We start from the raw sequence: 22,954 nt of genomic DNA on the forward strand, positions 1-22,954 counted from the left end.
ATATCATCAGGGGTGCCAGGGACCCCGGTGACTAGGCAACGGCAAAACATCATCTGGGGTGCTAAGGACCCCTGCGACTTCGCGCCGACAAAATATCATCTGGGGTGTCAGGGACCCCCGTGACTCTGCGCCGACAAAATTTCATCTGGGGTGCCAGAGACCCCGGCGACTCTGCGCCGACAAAATATCATCAGGGGTGCCAGGGACCCCGGTGACTTTGCGCCGGCAAAACATCATCTGGGGTGCTAAGGACCCCTGCGACTTCGCGTCGGCAAAATATCATCTGGGGTGTCAGGGACCCCGGTGACTCTGCGCCGACAAAATTTCATCTGGGGTGGTAAGCACCCCGGTGACTCGTCAGGCACCGACAAAATATCATCAGGGGTGCCAGGGACCCCGGTGACTTTGCGCCGGCAAAACATCATCTGGGGTGCTATCATCTGGGGTGTCAGGGACCCCTGTGACTCTGCGCCGACAAAATTTCATCTGGGGTGCCAGAGACCCCGGCGACTCTGCGCCGACAAAATATCATCAGGGGTGCCAGGGACCCCGGTGACTATGCAACGGCAAAACATCATCTGGGGTGCTAAGGACCCCAGCGACTTCGCGTCGGCAAAATATCATCTGGGGTGTCAGGGAACCCTGTGATTCTCTCTGCGCCGACAAAATTTCATCTGGGGTGTCAGGGACCCCGAAGCAAATAGCGAAATATAAGACCTAAAAACGAACAAATCGGGAAACTCAGTTGTTTGAGGTAGTGACGGGTAAGACCGAATCTAGCGAAATATAAGACCTAACAACGAACAAATCGTGAAACTCACTTGTTCGGAATAGTGATGGGTACGACCGAATCTAGCGAAATATAAGACCTAACAACGAACAAATCGTGAAACTCACTTGTTCGGAATAGTGATGGGTACGACCGAATCTAGCGAAATATAAGACCTAACAACGAACAAATCGTGAAACTCACTTGTTCGGAATAGTGATGGGTACGACCGAATCTAGCGAAATATAAGACCTAACAACGAACAAATCGTGAAACTCACTTGTTCGGAATAGTGATGGGTACGACCTGATTCGATCCTGGGGTGTTTGGGACCCCGAGGCACCGTTCTTTCTCCCTGTATACTGACACTGTGGCATTCAGGGTGTCAGGGACTCCGGTGCCTTTCTGCGCACCGACGAAATATCATGTGGGGTGTGAGGGACCCCGGGGACTATCTCTGTGCGCCGACAAAATATCATCTGGGGTGTTAGGGACCCCGGTGACTATATGCGCCCACAAAGTTTCATCTGGGTTGTTAGGGACCCCGGTGACTTTCTGCGCACCGACAAAATATTAAGAAATTATTCACTGGCAAACAATGAAAATGCTTTATTTGTAAATCACAAACGATTTCCAATCAATTACAGTTATCACTTTTCACAAAATCTGTTTATTATAAAAAATTACTAAAAAGTTTCGGCTCACATCATGATTGAAATAAAATTGCTAATTACAAAGGAACTAGTTTGTCGCAAACGTTAAAAATAGACTCACAATCAATCACAAACGATTTACAAACGAAATACACTAAGGAAAATAAAAAATAATCATATTTTATTATTCCTTCCTGCTAGCTTCATATAGGTGTCAGGGATATCTTAGCTGAAATGTGCGACTTATAGACTTTCTATAGAAAAATTGAAACTTGCCTCGATCAATCAATTTTGAAGAGGCGCTGAAGACGATGCAACCTTTACTAATAAAATTACGCACTCGTGGAAGATTTAAACAAGACGATTTATAGGATCAAGTTTTGCATATAATAAAGTAACAATGGGTATGATAAATGCTAAATCAACTTTAGTAAGTGCAGAATCGAAGGAATCTGAAAAACCTAATAAACCGCTTAAACCTTGCTGTGCATGTCCTGAGACGAAAAAAGCAAGGGACGAATGGTACGCAAATAATTGAATATTAAATTAATAACATTCTTTGTTAAGCTGTTTTTAAGAATCTATTATGCGAGATTTAATCGTTACATGTAAACAAATTCTATGACAAAGTTGTACAAGATCTGATTATTTGTCTTTTGTGTACGTGGATGCATAACCTTATCTTTCAGTTTAGTAAAGCTACTATGATTTCAGCATTATCACCAAGGGCGAGGAACACTGTGGGAATTTAATAGAAGCGCATAAAGCCTGTATGAAGTCGATGGGTTTCAACCTATAAATGTAAACTATTATTAATTTAGAAAACTCAATAAAGGCTGTAATGATTTACAATGATATTCTTACTGTGTTTACCAATTAGTTCCACTAGATCCATGAAATATTTCTCTATTTTACAAACAAGATAGTTTTATTTGTATCAAATGTGTTATTTATTTTAGCGCTTTCCCATCTTTTACATAATATGTAGATTTTATCCTTTTATCAAAAGGATAAATGTATTTTACTGTTAAGGAACATGGAATATATGTATATGCAATAAATAAGAATATTCGTTCTAAATGGCACAAAACAATCAGACGTAAATTGGGAATTCTAACAAAGCATATATTTTAGTTCGACATGTGGTTAATGTGAAATTCTTTTTACACTTGCATAACAATTCCATGGCTTAATTTGCCTCCACACTCCAAAATGTTGAACATATTCTTAATTTTTCTGTGCACAATTCAATATAAATGATAATCGTATCTTTGCTGTCAGTCATTATTATTATTGCATCTGGTCCTACCGAGCAGAAAGACGAATTTTCATTCGATTAGTACATTTGATAAATTTTTAAAGCCATAAAACGATAATGTTTTTTCATTGTAATGAACATTAAATTCTCTAATGATTTTCAGTATTTTTCAACTGTTAGTAGTAGGTGTGTGTATGTGTGAATATCATTTATCATTTATCAGATACAGTAAGTGTTGCGATAACAACAGCAACAACAACAACAACAACAACAATAATAATAATAATAATAATAATAATGTTAATAATAATGACGATGATGAGTGAGAAGTGTGATACTAATGATATCGATATAAATGATGATTGTAATGATATAGTAATAATAATAATAATTTTGTAAATCACTTAACTTCTTCTTTTCTTCTTCTTCTTCTTCTTCTTCTTCTTCTTCTTAAGCGTATAATGTAACAAGGTAATGGACTGTAGTGTTTTGTTTTGCTTTCTTTCAGTCACAGCATTGAATTCAACTTACAAGTTTAAGTATGGATAGCCTTAAAATAATGAAACAATCAAATAGAATATTTATAATTAGTATGAAAAGTAGTTGTACTTGATGTATGAGTGAGTAAAGTGTAATATAACGAAGAGTGTGCAAATATGTGTATAGTATACAGATAAATGTATATAGAATATATGGAAATATGTTTGTTATTCTTGTAGACACTCCAAAGCGATGTAAAAGCAACGATGATAAGAAAAATACGGTAGATAAAATTTTATTCTGGTACGTATTACGATGTATTAATTCTAATGGTATTTTTTATAATTGACAACTGAAAATTGACAATATTTTGACAAGAATATTTATTACAAATGTTAAGTACAGGTGAAAGAAGATAAGCGCGGGCAATGCCTTTCTTTTAATATTTCGATCATATGGAGTGTCTTCAAAAATATTTGTAATCAGACGATTGATTAGCGTTAAATCGATAACAGCATCACAGCTACGAAAGAGTCTCGTTTTTCAAGCTCTGCCATGGGTTTTTCGTTGATGCAACCGACCGGCGTGGGACGATTGGTCGACTAAAAATTAGCACAGCCTGTTCGGTGCGACGAAAATTGAGCAGAATATTATGAACAGGAAACGACGATCAAATTGATTTTTTTTCTTTTTAAATCATTTATATAGTTTCTAACTGTAACTTTCTTTCCCGAGCACACATGTCATGTGTAATAGAATATTTTCAGAACCGATTATCGATTAAAATGGGAATCATTACGCGCGATATATGTATGTATATGTATAGAGATTTGTTTTCTGTTTTCTGTTTTCTGTTTTCTGTTTCCTGTTTTCTCGCGATTTAATCAATTTCAGCTTCGAATCTCTTAATCGCGACACGAACTTACACGTATCTATATCATTCGAGGAGCCAATCCATTTATAATGGCTAAAAAATGCAAGAATATATTGTTAAATAATATTATTTTGCAACTACTATGGTGGAGCAAATCTCCTAATGATAAAACCTATAACACTGCGATCATGTAACTTTAAGGATGCCAGAAAAAATTGGTTTGAGGCAGTCTATCGTCTTTCCAAAAGATTTCACTCTTGTTCGGGTCAGCAAATCTCACCTATCTTGAGGTACGCGAATCAAACATAATACTTTGCTTTCCTGAAATAAAAAATATAATAAATCTTTGATGTTTAATCATTTATGAGTTATTATAAGTTGCTCACGTGATACTCGAGATCAGTCTCCATGATACCGGTAACAGCAACAACTTGATACTGTCTTGCTTTCATTGCTGCAATCGATTTTCGTACTAAACGCATCGCACCGAGTGCACTACTGGTGCTGTTAAATTGTGCCATTTGTGCTGGACTATGGCTTGGATCAAGTACTAACATAGTTATTGAACCATCTCTTAATTGTTCTACTCCTATTATTGTTCTACTATGACCTGTAATTACCGAGAGAATTTAAGAAGCTCGAAGTAACAAGCCGATAGGAACTTTGATCCGCGTTTTCTAGCAAAAATTTACCTTGATGTTGCAAATAAAGAGGGGGCTTGAAATCATCGCACCGTTGGAAGTATTGTAAAACCCAGTTAAACATCTCAGGATGTCCGCCGTCGGAGTTGGTTGGTCTATAAAAATCTACCAACTGACACCTATAAAAGGATAGAAACATATATGTAGATATATGTATATGTATATCTATACGTATACGTATACGTATACGTATGTATAATACGATTCTAGTAATAAGAAAAGAAAGATGAAAATTGCAGAACGTACTTAATTCTGAGACTAGATAATAATATAACTACTTCTGTGGGACCAATCCATTTTCTAGTATTCACTAGCTTTCCTCCCAACTGTTCCGCTCCTTGAGTATCGAAACCTTGAGCCCAAGCCCACTCGATCATTTTTTGAAGTCTAGAGATCGATGGTATCGAACTTCGAAGCGGATGCTTAGCAGAACTGCTACCGCTCAAACCAGAATTCCACGCTTTATAAACTAATTCGTTATACCCTGTATGTTGTAAAAGCGAAGAAATTAACATTTGCAAATTTCTATAACCACATCCCCAGCCTTTGTCTCCGTAAGTAGTGGCATAATGGTCTACGGTAGAACACATCCAGGTGCTCAATACATTACTACACGCTTGACTAACAGCTCGTATCTTGGGCACTAGTCCTATAAAAAAGAAAAGAAAGTAAAATAAAATAAAATAAAATAAATAAAATGAAATAAAATAAAATAAAGTAAAAGAACAGAAGAGAAGAGAAAAGGAGAAGAGAAAAGAAAAGAAAAGAAAAGAAAGGAAAAGAGAAGAACAGAAACGAAAAGAAAAAGAATCTAACGAGTAAGAGTCGCGATATTATAATAGAATGGTGTAGAGAATGTTCTTCGAAAGAGAAGAATCATTACCTCGTGTACAAGAACTGCCGTCGTCGATACCGCTACTTTCGGCTACTCTGAGTTCGCTTTGCCTTTCGTAATAATCGGCAATTGTCATTTCACCAGAATACACAGCCCGCTGCATATTAGTAACACTTTGTTCTCGAAAATTGCCCTGATTGTCCATCCCATATTGCGCCCTTAACATTTCAAATTCCCGTTGCTCGCGTAACTTTCCAAGTTCCTTCTCCAGTCTTTCCATGTCTTTTGCCAGCATCCTATCGGTTGATAAGTCTGGAGTTATCGGAGATGGAGTACACTTTTTACTAAAATGTTCTTCAATGTGTGCTGTTAGATCGTCATTATTTTTAAACGAAGTGCTGAAACAAACTGGACATGCAGGAGTATCGCCGCCATTGGTTGCTTGAGCAGCCTGTGAAGCTGCACCATTTGCAGGACTAAAAAACACGATATAGATAATTAAATTAATTGGCCTTACTAATTTCTTGATATACAATCATTGTATAATATAGAATATAATTCTAAACGCAATAATACCTTAAAATATCTTTGTGCTCTATGTTGACGTGTAATTCTAGATCAGAAGAATTTGGAAAAGATGTAATGCAGAGAGGGCAGTTAAAGACGCTATCGCGAGACGGTGGTGATTCAGGTGGGAAGGACGGCGACGTGAGATCAAAATGTTGCCTATTAATATGCTCCTCTAGCCTCAGCGGACTATCGGAACTGTACGGGCACATGGGGCACTCTTGAACCGGAAGTTTTGGCGAAGCATGGGAACGCAGTTGCAGATTTAGGCCTGAACGCAACGGAGAACCATGACCAGCTGCGCCTTCTATCACTGGAACAGAAATTTTCTTCATCCGTGTGCCGACACAGTTATCAAACAATTGAAATTCCTCTTACCATTATTAACATTCCCAATGTTATTGTTATTGTTGTTGTTATTCACATTAGAACTAGGAATCTGTGGTTCAGACTTTGCTATTTCTGGCTGCTGTTTAATACGTGAATTAAGCGAACTGCTCCAACCGTTCTGAAGAAGAGGCGGGCTCGGAGACATGGTTGGAGAAGGACAAGGACCACGGCATTCTTCGTGTCTACGGTCATCCACCAGGGAATCATCGTCGATGAATGCCATCATATCGTTCTCTGGAGTACTGCAATAATTGATAGGAACAATGGTTATTATGCCATATATTGTATAATATAATCTCTGAATGTACCAGAGACCTATCTTCTATAAGGTAATAATTGAAAACTATATATTTAATACTTTTCATCGTCAAGATTTAATTCACAGCTAGCATTTCGTTTTCGGCTGTTTATCATATCTTATATAGTACATAACTGATTTTAACTAATTCTATAATTCTATAATTCTATAATTCTACAACAATCAAAGTACTACAAAACTGTGCACGTTCCTTTCAAGCTTAAAATTTACTTGCTGTTATTTAATTCAAAGAGTAAAAAAAAAGAACACGTGACATCGATACAACATAAGCTATAGATAAAACGTAACTTAAACTGAGAACGTTGTTGTCAAACACAAGACGTATGTATTTATACATATATGTATCTATGTATGTATGTATGTATGTAAGAAGGAAGGAAAGAAAGAAATAGTCGCCTAATACACTTTTAATTTTTACACATTTAACGGAAAACGGATCAATCTACACAGATGCATTATCAAAGAAAAATACTAATAACGATTTCTTGAAGAAGAATCAAGAATCAGAAATTTTACACGCTACATGTCAGCGACATCTAAGATTTGCCTTTGCCGCCATTTTCCAAGTAAACGGAATTATTTAAATCCCTAAATAACTCGCGCTGCACTTACGGAACATAAACTTATGTAAATAACATAAGAAAAGAAAAAAAGAAATAAAAATTAATATATAATTTGAATGAATGTACATACCTTGGTGTTAAGTAATCAAGGTGAGCACTATTAACGTGAGCCAACATTTCCGTCGGCGAAATTTCTCCTAAATCGCAAAACGGACAATTAGCAGCCCCTTGTAGATGATAGAAAACCATATGAGACCTCATCTCTTCGTCGTTGAAACCCTCCAGGCCACAAATTTCACACGTGTAATTCATTTCCGGTGGTTTGCTCGCCGCCATTTTTATTACATATAATCAACACTTGCCGATCTATAATGAGGAAACATGAATACACGTTATTACGTTTGCACACCCCTATGAATTACTGACAATAATTACTAAATATTTGGATCGAATAAGAATTGAGTTTTTCGAAGGCGTAAGGATTTATGCAAATATCACTGAAATTATAGTAGCATTCGAGTAACGTGTTTGCATTCACAGACGAATACATATTATGTATGTATGTATGGATACATGTATAACGAAAAAGAGAAAAAGAGAAAAAGAGAAAATGAAAAATCGGAATGATGACCTAGGTGAAGTACACTCGTGACGATGCACGTCGGAAATGCACCGTCGAGTATTTTCCTCGGTGAATCGATAATTGAATTCAGGGTCGCGTACAAGTGTCCGCGATTGTACCGCGGCCATCCGTTAAGCTCTCTCGCTTTTAACAACGCATCGTGTTCCGATCCTGATGCAGAGATATGTTACGTTTTAGTAAGCTATTATTACCAGTAAACTGAAACGAGAATAACGAACACTTTCACCTTGAATGTTAATAGATGCGTTTTCGTCTTCACCGAGGATCTCATACTTTTCCTATTGGAAGAAAGCTTTGATGGAAAAAACCGCGACGAGGATGGCGACGATGGAGACGATAGCACAGCGAGGAGCAAGGGATTCCGAACGGTACACTTTCGATATCGTTTCCAGCGTGGAAAAGGTTGGTTGTACTCAAGGAAAGTAGGCCAATCGAATGATTCGAAAAAGAAACGAGTAGATGTTAGATGGTACATAGTTGGATTGGGTTGACCCATTTATTGTCTCGAGAACGCGTGCACTTTCAACTCGTGTTTGAAACATGCTGTAAACTCACCGAAAATTGATAGATTTCGCAACTCCTTGGGGTTTCGCAACACCAAGGCGTCCGTGCAGGCTGGAATGCCTAACACGGCGCCCCGTTTGCCTCCATATGATGATAGCGCCAATCCACCCCGACACTTTCACGAGAAGCGTTTCTCGTTCCAACACCCCACCGCGTCAACCCTCCACAACCCTCCACAACCCTCCACTGTTCGTTCGTTTCGGACCTTGCCGTAGGCGCCACCCCTGCAACCTTGCAACCTTGCTTGTACGCTGTCGGTAAGCTTCTATCTAGCAATCGTTTAAATCATCAAACATCAACTTGATCCAAGCACTTCTGTTGGACCGGATAGATCGAAAGATGATGCAGGATGGAGGATGCAGGTTGCATCCAAATAGCAAATTCTTGTAAAGTTACTTGAGAAAGTTAGAAAGCTTGAAAGGCAGTTTCGGTTCATCTTTCAATCAGTTATCAACGCTTCAATGAAATCAGGGAGTCCAACGTTTTTACCTACAACAGACGAAACATAAATTCTATAGTCAATCAAACGTAAACGTGCATACGATAAATTCGTCTCTATTCCTTAACATAGAATCTCAGATTATCTCGAATCAAACAAGGTTTTTTAAGTGGCATAGCAAGAGTAGAATTTCGTTACTTTCAACGATGACAGTGACAATGCGGTCTCAATGAAAGCACCTTTAACGCGCAAACTTGAGATATTTCAATATTATTTATACCTTTTCTAGCTTCTAAGCGTTAGATACGTACCTCGAGAGAAATTAGCTTTAATAGCTAATGGATAAGTAATGCTATTGGCGCTTTTTACAAATAGTAGTAGGTTGGCTAGTCGCGACACGTTGACCTTTCGAAGCGAAACGGTTTTCATTAACCGTGACTTCGAGGAAAGCCTGTAACGTGTGATTTTTCGAGGCACAGTTACCGCCGTCTCTCATTCTACTCCTATTGTCCTTCTACGGCGAACTTTTCCATAATGACAAGCCGGCAAACACGAAAAAGATCGACCGCGACGCGACAAACAACAGAACGCAGTTAAAATGAATAAAGGCTAATCTATGTTTGCTGCAATGATCATCGTCGTCACTGTAGGCAGTTTGATTTTCTACTAGCAAGACAACGCGTCTCGTATGTCCCGTATAATATACATGTACAATGTATACAAGTAGGTAGATTCAAGTAACGTGTTGTTACCTAAAGAAATAAAGAATTCAAATGTTGGAGAAATTCGATTTCTCACGATGCGTGCACCTACACCAATTCGAAACCGTCAATTTCTCTTCCTTCGCTATTCACTGTTCGCCGTTCGCCGTTTGCCGTTTGCCGTTTGCCGTTTGCCGTTCGACGCTAGTTCATTGACATGCAGCCGACGATTGACGGAGGATGCAATATTCACAGAACTATTTGGTCTTTCCCCTTGCTCGCTCTGTCCCTCCTCCTTCCTTTCGCTCGTTCGAAGGGTGCGTGAGGCAAATACTTGAAGCGTGCATGCACGGAAAGTAAATCGTCAGCAAATTCATTTCAACGAGCAACACCTCCTGTGTTTTCACGATCAACTGAACCTGAAAAAAAGTCGTCATTTCTCATTCTATTCTTTCTTTCGACAAGAAACGAAAAAAATTAAAATTATTTCGATAAACGGATATACATATGTATATCCTCTCTCTTTCTCTGTGGATAATTAATAACTATTCCGATTACTTGAGTGAGTTAAGGCCGAGTCGAGCAAAGTCCAAGCTGCGAAAACCTTGCTTGACATGACCTCGTTCCTATAGAATACTCGAAGAACGAAGAATCTTTTTTTCTTCTTTGATGGATAAAAAGATAAAAGAATTGATCCATGTCATCAATGGGGGGTAATTAAGTATATACAAGTTAGATAAATTGTACGAAGGAAAATGAAGAGGTGAAAAGTTCGATAACTGTGGGTTATAAGCATCGCTAGATAGATACATATAAGCATCGAGCGTTTACTTTATAATTAGTTGTCGAGTGTGACGGCGTTACATTAATAACAGTGTTTATGGTGTACACTGTACAGGGAGGTAGTTGCACGGTATAAACCGGTACATGTTTATCCAACAATATTCAGTTGAAAACTGGTTTCCTACGCGGTGTCTTTTTCGACGACGAATTTTCCTTCGATCGGCTTCGATCGGCTTCGATCGGCTTCGATCGCCTTCTACCGCGAGTCTTTAGTTTTCCTTTGAACAATGTTGTGCGACCACCTTTTCAACGATAATTACGCAACGATGCGCATCGTATCATTACCGACAATAAAATTCTTATCGCAAACAACGCTCGATGCATTGGGTGTGCATACATCCGAGATCTCTGGCGAAAATAACGAGTCTGCGTTTATGAACGCGTACCGAGGAGAAAAAGAATATTGGATAAGAGACAGAGGAAGAGAGCCGAGAGACAATCCATCCGCAGCCTACGTGCGGATTGAAGGAGATTTATCGACAGAATAAATGAATAAATTACATATCCATTGAGTTGTGACTTGATCGCGTTTGAACGTGACCCATCCTATAAAAAAATTGTAATTTTCATAAAGAAATGTTTGAAATTGTATAAAGAATACTTACAATTTACTTTCTGTTACAGCCTGATGCGATGAAATTAATACGAATTAATAACTTGTTCCTTCGGTGGACGATCTGTGTCGTTTAGGGCAAGAAAAATCAAGTACACGTTATTTGGGTTATTTTCGAGTACATTGTATAGCGATTCGGAAGGGTCTGACAATGAGATATCAGTGTTCGAGAGATAGCTTTACTTCACGATCCTGTCATATTCGTAATACCTTTGGTCGTTATCGAAACAAGTATGTACACAACCCACGGTCTAGACTGTCTAGAGTAAGCAGACTGATGAACTATCTTTTCTACTACAAATGTCAACGAAATCTCGTTCGATTAGTTGTAAATAAAAGATACGTTTATAGAAAATTTCTCACTCGAAACTCAAAGACTCTCCTCCGCGTTCTCGTTGAATTACCCGCGCGAAATTCCAACAAAAAATATGCACGAGCAGTATCGCGAAGAAGAGAGTGAGAAGCGAAAAGCGAAAGAAGAAAAGAAAAAAAGATGTATCGTGGGTATCGTGGGTATCGTGGGTATCGTGGGTATAGCTGGAAGATGTGACAATAGCAGTTGCACTGCGTGACAACGGGCCACGCGTCTTTTCCCTCCACCTACACGTAATCCCTCCGTCCCTATCTCTCCCACTCTCTCTGTAATCTCTCCGTTTCTCGCCTTCTCGCCTTCTCTCCTTCTCTCATTTTCTCCTCTCTTTCTTCTTCTCACCCACAAAGGGCCGAGTAAAAAGCTTACTGGAGACTCGAGGCCTCAAGTGCCAGTCGAAAAGCTCAGTCGTCCGCGGTCCGCGCTCCAGTGCACTTGCTTTTTGCACCAACATGCCAACTCTGTCGCGTTCCCTCCTCGTACGATCTACACTTTACGCGCTCCTTATTGTTTATTGAAACGATCCGCGCCGATGCGTACAATCGAATCACGGTTTAGGGATTCGTTGAAACGCGAGTTGCGGTGAGGTTGCAGGATGTTGTCGATCGGTTTGCTGATGACCATGCTCGCGCTCGTCGTCGCCAATCCTTTCCTCGATGCCACGCAAGGTAAATCATCTTCATCGTCTATTATCGTCTATTATCGTCTATTATCGTCTATTATCGTTTCCTGAAAACAATCATTACATTGTTAGTGTGAGAACTGTAGATGTTAAGTTTCACTTGCAATGTTGTCACACGTACGTATAATGAATAATGTTCAAGTTATTCGTAAACTGTTACGCAACATATACCGTGGCGAAAGGGATAAAATTAAAAACGAAAAGAAAAAAGGCAGTTTACGCGGCAATTTATCGTTGCGCCGCGCCGCCCGCGCCGTGCCGCCGCGCCGCGCTGGGCCGATGAACCGCGCCGGATGATTATTTTTAAAATAGCCGATGTCAACCGCTAGTATTTCGCGGCTGCGCTAAGATTTAGCGAATCCATCTCCGCTGGTCTTTGTCATCGACGACAACTTCTTGGCCACATGTGTTCTCCATCTTTCATTCTTTCTTACCATTCGCCTCCACTCTATTAATTCTCGCTACTTTTGTTACCATTTACTTTTTTCCCTCTTCCGCTGTTCGATTCGCGCGTTGATGTTCAATGCTCTCCCTTCTCGAACCTTATCGTCGCGTTTCAGCTTCTTTATCGAGTTTCCATGCTCGAACGTAAGTAGGTACACGAGAAGTTTGCTTCTTCAATTCGTTTGCCAACTGCACGAACTGCACGAACTGCACGCGTGAGAAAAAGCCACGTTTCCTTCCGCAATCGTTCGTTACTCCTATCTATCGAGTATTGATAAATAGTCCCAACGTAGTCCCGTTTACCTATTTTTTATCTACTCAAATGGAGTATACATATTAGTTGATCGATCTTTAATTTATCCGTGTAGAAATCCGTGTTGTCATTCGTCAAGCGACATTCTCTTAATCTTTCTGTCGAAATTTACATGGTACACGGGCGTGCGAACGATGTGTCACTAACGGTCCTTTGCCTTTGCCTCTTCGAAAGCGTTCAACGGACCTCTGTGGCAAATAAAAGGAAGGAGAGTTGCAAAGTATATGTATTCTCGTACAAGTATATTCGCATAGCAGAGTCGAAGGTGATAACGCGTCTCGTTTCTATCTGTTCCTTTCGCCTTCCCGTTCATTTCATTTTCTCCTCGATGGAACGCGTTGCTGGAATTTCATAAATTGAACAACGAAATTGATTACCGATTAGTGTGTATTAGCGTTTAACGCTCAACTCTCGAGTAATCAAGTATGGCCAATCGTACCTGTGATGAAAATGAACAGAAATTGCACTCTACTTAAACTCCACTTGAATTTATATCTCGTAAATCCGTCAGCATCCATTTTTTCTTGTATTTTTCTTTGTCAACCGACTAGTTTGCGTTCTTTTCTATCTTCTATCTACATACATACATACATACATACATGTATATGAGTAAGCATATCGTAGCAAGGCGCAAGAATGAATGTTAACGTTGTTTTATAGCCGCGGAAGCAACTCCGATATTTATGCCATACAATGCTAATGCACTAAACAAGCAGCCTATCGGTTTTATCGAGGCTCGAAAGGCATCGCGTCGATTTGGTGGGACAGTGTTTCTTTCCATGTTAGAGCAAGTTTCTTTTCTTTATTTAAAGTCTAAAGTCTAAAGTCTAAAGTCTAAAATCTAAAGTTAAAAATGTAAAAATGATAATGGATGGTGTTCTGCTAATTAATATACGAATCGTAGGAATTTTCATGAAATGGCCAGTGCCACGCCAGTTGCACGCGCGTAAATCCTTTCTGTGGCTCGTGCAATGTCGTTCGTCTTACAGCTGGAAATTGGAACGCGCCAGTTGCGTAACCGATTTATGGTAACACTTTGAATACATCGATCGAGATTGATCTTATTAATTATTAAGCGTACTTGAAGACTGAATCAAAGTTTAATCGAACATTGTTAGAAAATCTTCTTTGGGATAGAATTTTGAACAATCTTATTGTTAGATTACTTGATAAGATTATAGTTACTCAGAAAAATGATCAAGGCCAACTAAACGTTTGCATCGAGTCAATCTACTCTACTGGTCGCGGAACGGTTTCCCCCGTGTCTCTATGGTAGCCGTATCTCGTTAAACCTTAATAACCGATCATCTATAAACGATCATCGAAACACCGATGGCAATTAGAGGGACGTCCTTTCAACTTGTCGAAGGATTTACGTCGATCCTGTTACCTCTTGTTGACCTCTTACAGCCAAGATCCCGAGGGACCGGTTGTCGCGAAACGCGTTGTTCAACGAAAGAAAAGGAAAAGTAAGAACGAAGGGGTTAAAGGAGAACGCGACTTCCAATCGACACGGTCCAAGAGCCGCGTGTACGCCTGTATACATAACACGCGTATTCTGCCTCTCGATACGCGTCCAGAAAACCAGCTGAGATAAATAAATACATAAAACCCCGTGACAGCTTCGCGTTGGATAAAAACATGTATCTCGATTCCCTTCTTCTTTTCTTTCTGCTCGACTGACGACCGTTCAAAAGGAACGTTTCTCTTTCTCTTCGACACCTTTTTATTATGTGGTCAATTCAGCTGAATTCAGATGGTTTTCATTGTAAAATTAAAAACTGACCCACCAAGTTGCTCGTCAGTATGATAACTTGATATGTATCGATTAGTCGTTAACAATTAACAAAGGGAGAGAGAATATCCTTGCCGGCTTCCTTCCACCCTTTTTCCTCCTGGTTACCGTGTAATTAAATTCCCATTCGACTAGCATCGGCTGCGCTTTTTTACCAGCAATATGACCGGAAAAATTCTTCGACCGAGGTTACCGAACGAGGTAATCCAAGGTTATCGGTGCGATAAGGATGACGTAACGAAGTATCAGTCACGAGCATCCTCTCTCGTTGAAACGAAACACGTGGACAACGCGGACAACGTGGATAACGTGGAAGGATGCTAATTAGGATGGCTGGTACAGAATACAGAATACAGAGAATTCAGTCCATTAGCTATACTAGATTTTCTGCGATATAATTAGCTACACTGCTGGCTTGTGATTTTATAATATCTTCCATCTATCTTCTGTCAAAGACTAGATTAGACTAAATTGGCAACAATTTCTTTTCTTTTCTTTTTTCTTATTCAGCTGCGTCCGTTTGATTTCGTACAATATTGTAAATATTTGAAATATTGCGTGTCTCAAAGGTTGTTTTGTTCCCACTTTTTCATTAATCTTTTCCATCTGGTTCTGCTGGAAGAACTATTATCGCGAAGCGTGGGAGAATTGTGCATGTTTTACGAGTGCAACAACATGGATGTCACCGTTGCTCGCACGACACGATACGACACGATACGACACGATACGACACGATACGACACAGCACGAGACAGCCTAAAGGTGCTACAGCTGCGAGGCTAGTTAATTTCTTTTATATGCAACTGTATCGCATGCATTTTCTCACTGACATTGACACATTCTTTTCGATCATTGATCTTTCAATCATTGGTCACTGTGCTTTTCATCTCGTTTTAGTCTTTACAAGAACGTTGCCTAATGGTTGACGTTGACGGTGATTTTCAAAGAAGACTAAAATTCGTATGAAAACAGTGGCAAGTTGGCAAGTTGGCCAGTTGGCGAGTTGGTCTTGGGCGAAGGAGGTTCTTGGTTGTTTCATTTCATTCGAGAGGATAAAATTAAGGGGACTTTCGCGGCTTAGATCGGCTATTTTTGTATCGTCCGCGAGAAAAGCCACAAACTCGTTACCGTTACGGTTTAAGGCGACCATCTACCTATTTACTTTGCCTTCACAAATTTCACTTGTCTGCTCTTATATCTTTGCCATTAGATTATTACGTACCTCCAGAACATTTCAAGAGAAAACAATTTCAAAGATAAATAAAAGATACTGCTACATCCCTGCATGAAATCGATATTCGAGAAAACTCCTACCTCCCTATGAAAACACGCTGCGACGCGACGCGACGCGTCATTTCCGATTCGACCAACTGTACAAATCTCTGTTGGATAAAATTCGAGAAAGAAGAAAGGAGAGTGTAATAAAAATTCTGATAGATTAAAATGATCGAGCTGTGTGCACGAGAAGAAAATATACGATGTACGAAGCGAGTCACGCAGAGGAACGTGGTACCCAGCTGCAATTTGTGTCCGACTGCTATCTATTAACTTAATTGTAACACGCTTCGAACCCTCTTGTCCACAGTCCAACCTCTATGCTCGTGTGCATCCTTTATTGTTCCCGACGTTCTCGACGTTCTCGACGTTCTCGACGTTCACGAGTTCGGTTGGTAGTACTCGTAAGCCGCCAGTTTGACTGGACCCGCATACGGCGCACGTAAAGTCGTAAATGATCACTTACGACTTACGTTCCCACCCGTAAGATTATTTAATAAAAATAAGATCTCCTTCAGAAGAAGAATAAGACATTTACGCGTAAACAACAGAAATGCTTGGAAGAAATTGGTATTTAAGCAAATTAAAACTGTATTTTATAAATTTCTAATCAATAAACGCACCAGCAACGAAACAGTTTCAAATTTTCAAAAAATTTATAATAATTTTTTCTTTTACCTTTTCACGATCAAAGAAAGCAGTTTGAGAGATGGTCCTCCAGCTTTGACATGCCTTACGTATCCTCATCCGGTAGCAGAAAAGCAGATCCTTTCTCTATCCGAATTGACGTAACGCAGGACACGCATCTGTTTTGTGTCTAGGGAAAATGCGAGGAAAGGATCGTCTAGGTCTATAGCCTATGGGATCCTCGAGTTCTAGTTGCCACATGTTTTCGCATCCTTCCGACAGATCTCCTATTCAATTCTGCTTTATTTGTTCCAGAGATGTCCTGTTGTTCTTTGGCCGCCGGATCGTGTCGCAGTGTCTGCTCCAAGGTACGCTTCTCTCAAACATTTACCTAAAATAATGTCTCCAATCAGCATACACACGCACGTACACACACACACACACACACAAAAAAGAAGAAGAAAAAAAAAGGAAAACTCGTGTGTTCTTATAAAAGTCGTTTCTAGCGTATCTATTACTTACACGCGCGAAAGATCCCCGTGGGAATTTGAAAAAGACAAATTCGAGGGGTATAATTTCGCTGGGACAAACGCGATATCGCGGCAGCGGCTGATAAATATCGGTGGCCCGACCTCGCCACGATAAAGGATACAAAATATGCCGTGTCCACGGATATATTAGGATCCTCTCGAGTATAAAAAGTTAAGTGCGAGAAGGATGGAAGGCGGAGAGGATGGAACAAGTTGAGGGTAGAAGAAAGAAAAGAGGAAGCACGGTGCTTTTTCGACAGGGTCCAGCTCGAGAGCGAGGCGAGGCGACGCGACGCGGGGTGCACGCGTGGTTGTAGCTTCTTTAAAAGTGGCTGCAGGGCCCCATTGGAGATAATATCGGGAGACAGTGGGGCCCGCTGAGAGATTTACGCGGGACCCCCCTGGGGGTCCCTAGTCTGCTCATTCATACGCAAATATTACGAATTGACGCGCTCCACTCGGACAGTCGGACAGTCGGACAGTCGGACAGCCAGACAGTCGGACAGCCAGACAGCCAGACACCGTGTATCAATGATATCGCGTTTCCGTGCAATTTCTTACCGCGAAAACGGATCTTCTCAAACTTTTTTTTCTGATCTAGGATCGTACGAGTCGAGTAGCTTCTTCAAAAATGAATTCGCTGGGTGGTCCTTTGCTCGATAAAAAATTTATCAAATTCCTTCTATCGTTCAGATTTCAGATAGATATCGGTGCCTCGATAAAAGCGATGGTACAACAAGCTAACAAAGACCTTACCTTTCATCAAGTTTTATCAATGTCTGCAGTGACGAGTTACTCGAAGCAGGCTGGCCGACAGTCGTTACAATCGTTATTGTAAAACATACAAGTCGTTCTGCAAACAATAGCACAAACTAGTAACTAATGATTTTATCTAAAAATATAAGTGAAAATGAAAATGAAAGTAAAAGTAAAAGTAAAAGCAAAGCGGTTACCCTTAGTTTATTTATCTTTAGTTGTACTTTCAATTCTCTGACAATGAAATTGAACTGGATCGAAAGAACGTTCTCCACTCATCGTGTCTAGTTTTTTGCAAGAAAAATGCAACCCTTTCGAAAATGGCGACGAGGCTTGGCAGCGCATAGCTCCCAGAATATACCGCGACAGAAATACCTGCGTCGTCTCCTCGGTTCGCTATCGTTTACGTCCTTAACGTTCGCAACACTTTGACTGCAAAGTTGTATTTAAAACTGCTCGATTCTTGCCAACGATTCATCGTTCTCTCTCCCTCTCTCTCTTTCAATGTATCTAAAAAAGAGAAAAGAAAAAAAGAAAAAAGAAGATGCTTTTAGAGGAAGAGACCGTAAGAAAAAAAAAAAAAAAAAAAACGGCGTCCAATCGATAGTTTTGCGTTAAACAACGAACGAGACATCTAACAGGATCCATAGTCGGGATAGTCGTAACTCTAGCTCGTGACAAGAGTACGAAATAGAAGCCGTGCGTCCTCGTGGTCGACGTCGATTGAATTCGAAATGAACTCCTAAATGGTGAAACAGTCGATATCCGTGCGTGCGGTCTATTAGCATTCAGTGGCGAGCAACAGGAAACTGAAAGCGTGTGACGAGCAAAGTGTGTGCTCCTCTCCTTGATTCTTAATAACTTTGAACCGGGTTGTAGTTCGCATTTCAGAAGGAATTGTGGAAACTTCCATCGTGAAATTCAGACGCACGACTGTGTCGTCATTTTTCCTTCTTTCATCGTCTCGGTGTCTATTTTCTTCAATTCCATCGCGTACCCTCTACCACCCTGTCTTTTTGTGTGTCGCGCTACACCTTTAGCTTCCGATCATCAACATAAAAAATGTGATGGCGGTATTTTCAGATCTCTTTGGTGGTGTTAGGAGCAGAAGCAGAGGCGAGGGAGAACGCGACACGACGCCTGTTGGAGTTTTGTTCCGTAGAGCTGGTAAGCCGCCCTTTAATCGATCGCCTTTTTCAATCCATCGTACTTGGAGATTTTTTCGATCCTTGCCTTTGCCCTTGCTTGCTGCAGATCTGTTGTCACTTGTACAGATTCGAGAAAAAAAAAAAAAAAAAAAAAAAAAAAAAGTGGGACTAGAATAGATAGAGATGATCAGTGGGGGGATAGAGGTCGAATCGTGTTACAAAAGAATTTTGCGATACCTTACTTTTTACGTTCGACTCGATTTACACATTTTCTTGGACGATTATCTTCTTCCTTTCAGACCGAATTCTGGGCCTGCGTCAACTCGACTCTACACGGTAAGCCTGTCAACGTATCTCTTCTTCTTGTCCATTGTGAACCCTTTCGGTCAATAGCAAAATTACTATTAATTCGTTACTATTCGCGTGCGTAGAGGTAAAGAAAGATGGAAACTGGACTGGTAGAGGTTGTTGTTACCTGGCGCAGAATCCAATATGTCGATCCAGCTGCGCTCTAGCAGGATCTAGAAAGCATCTGAACGATACTTGTCGGCCAAGCGACGAGCTCGAGTTCTTCTCGTGTTTGGAGAAGCGAGAGGAAGCCGAACACTGCTGCATCACCGTCTCCAACGACACATGTAGATCCATATGTCAAGACCTGTTTTATAAACCCGGCAAAATGTCTAATTTAAAATTGTACACTAGCAAAGGGTGTTTTCATCAAGTTCCAAAGTGTTTAAAGAGCGTCGCCGAAGTGAAACACGCAGAGGATCCCAAGCAACGTAAGTAAGTCTTAAACGACCAAGAGCCTGACTCTTTTCATTTATTTTATTATTGTTGCAGATCTACATTGTTGCAACGAAGCTAGTAGCCCAGGCTGTCTGGAAACGTGCAAAAGGATCCTGCACACCGCGACCACCGATCAAGAGATCATGGACGCTCTGACGGAGAAATGCAAACCAGTTTTACCCCAGTCGCCGTTCTGGAGCTGTTTGCTAAAGTCTGGCTCGTCGAAACCGTCTCGTCTGCCGTTAGATGCGGGTAAATTGTCGTGCTGTACCAAAGCGAACAAGCCATCGTGTCAGAACTTGTGTTGGAGAGCGTTTCAGTCTGACTGGGAGTCCGGCTGGCTTCAGCTGGACGCTGAATGTCTGTCTTCCAGTTTGGAAGGAGAGCTGAGGAGGTGTCTCGAGGATGCTGACGATCCTTGCGAAATCGGCTGTTCAGGACTATCTTATTGCGCTCGATTCAACGACAGATCAACGACACTATTTAGGTAGTTGATGCTTCTTAATCTTCATCATCATCATCATCATCTTCTTCTTCTTCTTCTTCTTAACGCGAAGCATCTACTTTCGTTAGGAGTTGTTCGACCGCTGCTGACGAAGCAGCCAAGTGGGAAGCCGACCACTGGTCCAGAGGTGGGATCATTCGAGGCCTGGGTGTTCCCGTTCGCGCTGCTGCCTCCTGTCCAGCGGAAACTTTGCGTGCAGCTGCCTGTCTGCTGCAACTGAGACCTTGCGAGACGAGAATTCACGAGACCAGACTCTGTCGAGAAGATTGTCTAGAATTAATGGCCAGTTGCGTTGATTGGACCGCTATCACGGAACCACCGTATACCGCAGCTACGTTGTGCGGTAAGCTTTCACCGAGCAGTTCCGACGCTCCGTGCGTATCGTTGAAACCGTTCATTCTCGAGGATACTCGAGACAACGAATCCGTCCCAAATCTCGAAGAGGACATCGTGACTCCTTGCAAGAGTAATCCTTGCGCTCAGGCAGAGATTTGTCAGCCGCTTCGGTACGGTCAGTACGGACAGTACGGACAGCCGTACCGTTGTTTACCGGCTTGCTCTTTGGGAGAGATGTCGAAACAGTTGGTACCGGTTGGATCCTGGCTCCAGATACCGCGGTTCGATCAACAGGGCTGTCTTAGAATCTGTCAGTGCACGTCGCACGGCCTCGACAAGTGTAGAACGTTGAATTGCTTCAAGTTCAATTCCTGCTGGGTGCACGATCGATACATCGCGCATAAAGCCAACTTTTATCTCGAGTGCAATCCTTGTCACTGTTTCGAGGGCGAATTTACCTGTTCGAAGAAGAATTGCGCAGAGATTCGAGTTCCCTCGTTACCTTGCGATTGTCCACCTCATTACGTACCAGTCTGCGGACGGCTCGGCTTCACTTTCGCCTCTGCCTGTCTGGCCAAGTGCGCCGAGATGTCAGCGAACGAGGTGGAGTTTGGTAGATGTTCTTCTCGAGACCCTTGCGCGTCGAATCCTTGCGACACCAGCGAAACATGCGTCCGAAGGAATAGGGTATGCTTGTCCGGGCTTCACAAACCCTGCCGTCAATACGAGTGCGTGCCCCTCGACTGTGATCCTCGGGACGAGAGCACCGGTCCTGTTTGCGACAAGGAGAACCGTCAGCATCCTTCCATCTGCGCCATGATTCGTACCGGAGCTAGCCTAGGCTACAGGGGACCTTGCCTCGAGGGTTGTACACTCCGTGGTCCTGTTTGCGGTGCTAACGGCGAGATTTACGCGACCGAGTGTGCTGCTTGGGCCGAGAGAACGGTCCTCGACTACTTTGGACCCTGTCTAGCCGTTGGATTGATCGGGGATCGAGCCGAACCTCGCTGTGCCCATCTCGTTCAGTGTCCTCGATTGATCGAACCTTACTGCGTCGGGGTTACACCGCCGGGTGCTTGCTGTCCAGTCTGTGGAGGTGCAGCCAAATTGTTTTACTCCAAGAAACAGGTACCAACCATCTTATTCTTCTCTTCTTCTTTCCGTTTTCCTACATCTATACATCTGTATGTATAATACAATGTACGTAAATAGAAGTAGTACATAAATAGAAAAACTCTTTCTTTATTTCTCGTGTTCTTGGATTTAAGTTCCAATTTAAATTTGATTACTCTTAGTTGGAAAGGATATATTACATGATGGACGAAGAGGCGGACAAGGATTCGGTCACGCTGGACGCTCTGCTGAATGCTCTGGCGCGGCAAATCCAAGTGGCGCAGTGTGCACTTCGTGGAATGATGACACCAGACCGAGATGTATTCATCGTTATACAGTCCACCTCCAACAGACCTTCGACACTCCAGCTACGGGCCTGTGTGACGGAGACTGAGAAACTAGTTACCAGAATTTCCGAGAGAAGCCCTAAAATCGCGGCCGAAGTGCCTTTAGGTGCTCTTACCAGAGCAGAAATCGCTCATAGTTATATATCGAGTGCCATTACGAGCGGAACATGTTTTCCGCCAATGTTTTTTGGGATAGTTCTCCTTTATATTGTCATTTCTTGAGAAAACAAAAAGAGAACCGAAAGGAAAAACAAAGAATATCACTGGTTGCGACAACTTAAAATCGCAATCACTGATTTACCGCCTATTTTAAAAGCTAATGGCGTTATCGTCCGCGATATCGTCGACTTCATGACTGTGATTCTTCTAGTGCCTACGTAATACATACATACATACATATATATATATATATAGAGAGAGAAGAATAGTTCTTTTTATCTTACCAAAGAAAACGGGAGTACGTGGAACGTGTGTGTGCGCGTGCGTGATTTAAGGATGATTATGTTGCAAATTGTAAATAAAATCTTCCCAATCTAAAGTTACCAAACGACAAACGAGGACTACGCGTAGATTTGTATTAGTCAAAGATACTCCCTTAAATGTTAAGCAAACTTGGTTATTGTATCGTTAAATACAAAGTTTTTTCATCTTTTTTCTTTTTTCTTTTTTCTTTTTTATAGTCATTTGTAAGTTTAATAAATGGTAATACGCATAT

General features: G+C 41.2%; 3 protein-coding genes across 15 annotated transcripts; 2 read left to right on the top strand and 1 right to left on the bottom strand.

Moving 5' to 3' along the window:
* The first annotated feature begins 1,547 nt into the window (after nt 1-1,547).
* Nucleotides 1,548-2,271, top strand: LOC114879672 (cytochrome c oxidase copper chaperone). Its single transcript, XM_029194839.2, has 2 exons — nt 1,548-1,944; nt 2,137-2,271. Exons 1-2 carry the CDS (start codon nt 1,823-1,825, stop codon nt 2,219-2,221), a joined length of 207 nt encoding a protein of 68 aa, XP_029050672.1. The 5' UTR covers nt 1,548-1,822; the 3' UTR covers nt 2,222-2,271.
* Nucleotides 2,272-2,526: 255 nt separating this feature from the next.
* On the bottom strand, nt 2,527-19,718 carry LOC114879667 (zinc finger-containing ubiquitin peptidase 1-like). Of its 13 annotated transcripts, XM_029194811.2 has the most exons (15): nt 19,628-19,718; nt 19,395-19,531; nt 18,202-18,514; nt 18,005-18,101; nt 16,770-17,109; nt 9,808-10,175; nt 8,608-9,105; nt 7,540-7,775; nt 6,516-6,769; nt 6,147-6,450; nt 5,619-6,046; nt 4,982-5,384; nt 4,727-4,854; nt 4,421-4,644; nt 2,527-4,355 (listed from the first exon to the last, which is right to left on the bottom strand). In XM_029194811.2, the coding sequence occupies exons 8-15, from the start codon at nt 7,743-7,745 to the stop codon at nt 4,311-4,313; spliced, it is 1,992 nt and encodes a 663-aa protein (XP_029050644.1). In that variant the 5' UTR covers nt 7,746-7,775; nt 8,608-9,105; nt 9,808-10,175; nt 16,770-17,109; nt 18,005-18,101; nt 18,202-18,514; nt 19,395-19,531; nt 19,628-19,718; the 3' UTR covers nt 2,527-4,310. The 13 variants fall into 13 exon arrangements, 9 of the variants coding, with proteins under 9 accessions (XP_029050644.1, XP_046143290.1, XP_046143289.1 ...); XR_006829741.1 differs by lacking the exons at nt 16,770-17,109; nt 18,005-18,101; nt 18,202-18,514; nt 19,395-19,531; nt 19,628-19,718 and adding an exon at nt 11,205-11,290 and having other exon boundaries at nt 2,527-3,230; nt 4,087-4,127; nt 4,207-4,355; XR_006829742.1 differs by lacking the exons at nt 16,770-17,109; nt 18,005-18,101; nt 18,202-18,514; nt 19,395-19,531; nt 19,628-19,718 and adding an exon at nt 11,205-11,290 and having other exon boundaries at nt 2,527-3,230; nt 4,207-4,355.
* Nucleotides 12,169-22,891, top strand: LOC114879665 (reversion-inducing cysteine-rich protein with Kazal motifs). Its single transcript, XM_029194809.2, has 8 exons — nt 12,169-12,250; nt 17,034-17,086; nt 19,088-19,171; nt 19,452-19,488; nt 19,584-19,931; nt 19,993-20,425; nt 20,512-21,907; nt 22,075-22,891. Exons 1-8 carry the CDS (start codon nt 12,178-12,180, stop codon nt 22,459-22,461), a joined length of 2,811 nt encoding a protein of 936 aa, XP_029050642.1. The 5' UTR covers nt 12,169-12,177; the 3' UTR covers nt 22,462-22,891.
* The last annotated feature ends 63 nt before the right edge of the window (nt 22,892-22,954 follow it).

Source organism: Osmia bicornis, chromosome 10 (genome assembly GCF_907164935.1).
Source record: "Osmia bicornis bicornis chromosome 10, iOsmBic2.1, whole genome shotgun sequence".
In the NCBI taxonomy this organism is placed as follows: Eukaryota; Metazoa; Arthropoda; class Insecta; order Hymenoptera; family Megachilidae; genus Osmia; species Osmia bicornis.